At 34.9% G+C, this 4314-nt stretch overlaps 1 protein-coding gene across 1 annotated transcript in view; it reads right to left on the bottom strand.

Annotated features, from left to right (window-relative positions):
- LOC113234422 (60S ribosomal protein L4) overlaps positions 1 to 4314 on the bottom strand; it is a 25671-nt gene that overhangs the window by 20883 nt on the left and 474 nt on the right. The window contains exon 2 of the mRNA XM_026469733.1: positions 3021 to 3201. Coding sequence (XP_026325518.1) covers positions 3021 to 3201 — 181 coding nt within the window. The remainder of the gene's footprint in view (positions 1 to 3020; positions 3202 to 4314) is intronic.

Below are 4314 nucleotides of genomic sequence, written 5' to 3'. Positions count from 1 at the left end.
TAATGAGGCGCCACAGCTTCGTGAGCACACATTTGCGCAAATAGCGACTTGCTGAATGTAAATAATTTTCGACCATTGCAAGGAGTGTCTGGGGTGTGGATACAGATCTAAAAAGTGTTCGGTAATTCAATAAATAAATAACGCACACACTCAACATAGCCCCGCACTAGGGAAAACCCTGTGTCGCGGGTGCCATGGACACACACATAGACAACCACAAATTACACCCAAACACACGAGAGAAATAATTGTAGGCCATACAACTATTTCTCCCGGCCCGGGAATCGAACCTGGGACCTCTGCGTGGCAGTTCGGCATGATAACCGTTCGGCCACGGAGGCAGTTATATAATATAATAAAAACTTACAAAAGTTTCATTGGTAAAGAAGGATGGCGAAAGCTGCCCCAACAACGACGAAGGACTTTGCTAGTATAATTTAGCGTTTTAGTTTATGCCTAGTTATCAATATATTTTTGTATATTTTTAGAAGTAGGGTATTAAAAAAATGTAAAACATTGTATTTTAGAATAGATGCAAAAACACAACGCAATTGGTTCAGTTGGACCATAGATTTGGTGACGTACTTGTACGTAAGTTTCATTTTAAGCATGATTAAATGTTTACGTACCTGAAGTGTTGGTTATTTTATAGTACACACACAAAACATTAAAACTATAAAATAACTAATGAAATAATCAATTAGACAGTAATGACATAAAACAAAAAATAAAACACAATGTGACAAAAACATTTAGACCATATTTAAATGAGAGATAATGAAAGTTGCAAAGGAACGTTTTGACAAGAGACCTCTTGCCAATGTTAAAGTCACACTGATATTGAGAACAGTGTGACAATTTGTGGCAGATTTCTGCCATTTGGGCACATTATTCATTTTTATTGGTGCAGAAAAAGATAACTTATATTAAATGTGGCAGAGTTTGGGAATACTCGGGAGGAAGTTCTTTATTATTTTTGGGAACAAACTGAAAACTTGTTGTTTCTAACCGACTTCAAAAAAGGAGGAGGTTCTCAATTCGACTGTTTTTTTGTATGTATGTTACGCGATAACTCCGGTATTTGTGAACCGATTTTCATGTTTCTTTTTTTGTTGGAAAGAGGGTACCTCCATTTAATTTTGAAGAAAATCGTCCACCTCTAAGGGTGGCTGTTCACGCATGAAGATTCATTTTTATAAATAGCGCCTAAATTTCATTATAAGGAGCAATTATTTTAATGGTTGATTTTGCTATTCTCCAATTCAAGGAGTTTTTCTCTCTCAATATACTTTGAATAGTGAGAACCGATTTTTATTATCTCCTGTGTCAAGTCCCGTACAGTGGCGAACTAGGGGATGAATCCGGGTTTGCGCACTTTCCGGTAACCGATTTCAATAAAACTTGGTAATTATATGCAATTCAACGTACTTTTGAGGTCGGTTTTTTTTAGTATCTATATTAGTATTTATATTATCTGCTACTACGAACAAACATCTGAAGCGAAATACAGCACAATGTTATAAACATAACCTATATCAACTTTATAACCCCAGCTTCTACAGGCTGTACTCAATTAGCTTTTTTGATGCTTTGATAATGAAGCACAAGTATTGATAGATCTCCCACGATATAGCACGTCGCCAAAAACACTGGATCACAAAACACACGGGATGTCGCCATCGTTCTTTATTGTTTTCTAAAGTCATGGAACCAAAATTGTTGTTTATGATGTTAGTATTTTAAAAATAACCTTGTAGTTTCTTAGGCTCGTATTCTAGAACTGTACTCAACGCTCAAGTCAGGACTTGAGTATGATTCAAAGCACTAGAAATCATACTCAAGTCCTTGCCATTAGGGTCGTATTTCCAGTGCTTGAAATCATACTCAAGTCTGCTCAAACCCTGACTTGAGCATTGAGTAGAATTCTGGAATACGACTCTAAGCCTTTGTTTAAAGTATTCTTATTAACTGAAAGCTCATAGTTTAAAATCTTTGCCTGCAGACTTTCAGGCTGAAATAGAAAGTTACCTCATTGACAACTCAACAAAAATAATAAATAATATAGTATGTATCATAATTAGACGTCCAAAATGTAAACAAAGACATGTCATTGTCAAAATGTAAATGCAGATGTGCTAAACCTTCTATTTTTAACAGAATTCGAAAAGGAGAAAGTTCTTGTTTCCTACAATTTTAATTATTTATTTTAAAAATAAACAAAATTTTCAACAACTACACACAATAACTGAATCCACTGCGGAAACAAAAACTTTCGAGTTCGAGAAACGAAGTTCGGATAGCATTTATGACAAAACGACGGCACAAAAATGTTTTTTATAATAATTTATTTCTGGCCATGGAAACAAAGTCCCTCAGCCGAAAACATAAAAATAAGTTTTTCTGTAAATATGGCCGCCACAAAGAGGATAGGCAACTTGAGGCGGCGTGCTTGGATTGATTCGGGATTCCTTAGAACGGGCCGATATGGGTATTTTAGTTCGAGATTCGTATAATTTCGCGTTTTAATCTTCGATTAAGGCACAATAGTACTATCCTATTCCACTTTAACCTAGATTTCACAAAATAATTGAAAGTCAAAATAAAAACGACACTTTTCCCTCCAAAAGGTCCAGAGCGAATCGCACAAAAATGTTTTTGATTGTGTTACCAGTGTCATAAAATTATTTACGACTTTAACTGTTGTAAATTTTATAAGACTACAGCTTGAAAATAATTCTAAATGTCATTATCGTCAAATATAGAAAACTACCATTTAAAATGTATTTTTGTTAATTCCCTTTGTTTATAAATTGGGACATCTAATTATGATTCCTACTATATTCAGGTTTTTACCTTAGTAATGGTAAATTTTTGGTAATTTATAGCAAAAGTTCGGTGTATGAAACTGAGAAACTTTCCTTAACGGGTTAAGTGGGTGCACCTAAATTAACATGACACTGAAGCACTGAACAAATCAGCTGTAAAAATTAACAGTCATAGCATAGAAATTAAAAGCTTACCAGCCTCCTTGCTCACGCAATACGGCTGTCGCGCGTTCTTGGACATCGACACATGGACATTGTTGACCAGGTCAGGGCGGATTGAGGACTTGAACACGAATGGGAGCGGCTGGGCGACTCCCTGCACTATCTCGGACTTCTCCGAGTACACCGACACTAAAGGTCGGGCAACCGATAAACTCTGAAATGCATAATTAATATTTTAGTTAAAATTCAGGAACGTAACTCGGTACTCATTGTATTTTGCATAATTCAGAATGATTATTAATTGGACGTTTTAATTATATTTTGTGTCTATTATTTTCACTATTAATTTAAGAATGGTTATTTTTATTAATGAAATGTAGTGTATTTTTTGTTAAGGATTTTTTAAATCTTATTTCTAAAAGGCCTGTAACACTTGCGTGTCAATGTGGGCCTTGTGATGTCAATCCCTGTGGATTATTCTACTCTATCGTGTTGCCTAGAGAGAGGCAAGAGCTCACATGTGAGTACAGAGTCTTGGCCCTCTTCACAACTTGTCACGCAACACATTTATACTTTGTTTCAATCCATTTTAAACATAAACAAACAAGTCACTGGCCCCACCATAGTTTAGTGATGGCCAATTTTACTGCAAACTTCAAATCAATCGATTGATTGAATGAATTGATTTGTTGAATTTAGTCGTACCAGCGGTTTTCATTATATAACCTATAGGTTATAAAAGCATATTTAAAATTTCCATAAACTAAATTTTAAATCTTACACTTAGATAGTCGTTTGATTGTGATTGAAATTTTAGATTCACTAAATGATATAATAACTTTAAGTGAATGAACTGAATGGTTTTTTCCATACAGCACTATGCACCCATAGACAATAGTCTATTATGAGGTTATTTTTAATTAAAAAATAACCTCAATTTTTGATTACCATTTTTCAAATACGATGTTGCGATGTTATTCAAATGAACATTGTTAAAAAAGTGAAGAGACATCAAGTCAAAATCTTCGATTACACGCGAAAGTGTTGTATCCGATTTATTGAGTGATTACTTAGAAATTCAACCAAACCGTTTTGTTTACATTTCGTTTAAAATGGATTGGAACAGACTATGACCCCCCAACCTGCCAAATACCCCCTAATGGAAATTGGCTTCTTATAGCCACATAAAAGCCACGTTACATCAAATGTACTGTACTTGGTACTTGGTGCAACGGGCTGGTATCCGCAACTCGACGACAAAGCGCCTATTTTGCGTGTGGAAAAATGTACTGTATTTTTTATTAATGAATTGTATTGTAACATTTGA

The sequence above is a fragment of the Hyposmocoma kahamanoa genome, unplaced genomic scaffold (assembly GCF_003589595.1).
Source record: "Hyposmocoma kahamanoa isolate Upper Pololo Valley unplaced genomic scaffold, ASM358959v1 84, whole genome shotgun sequence".
In the NCBI taxonomy this organism is placed as follows: Eukaryota; Metazoa; Arthropoda; class Insecta; order Lepidoptera; family Cosmopterigidae; genus Hyposmocoma; species Hyposmocoma kahamanoa.
Note: the sequence above shows the minus strand (reverse complement) of the source record. Positions and strands in the feature narration are given on the sequence as shown.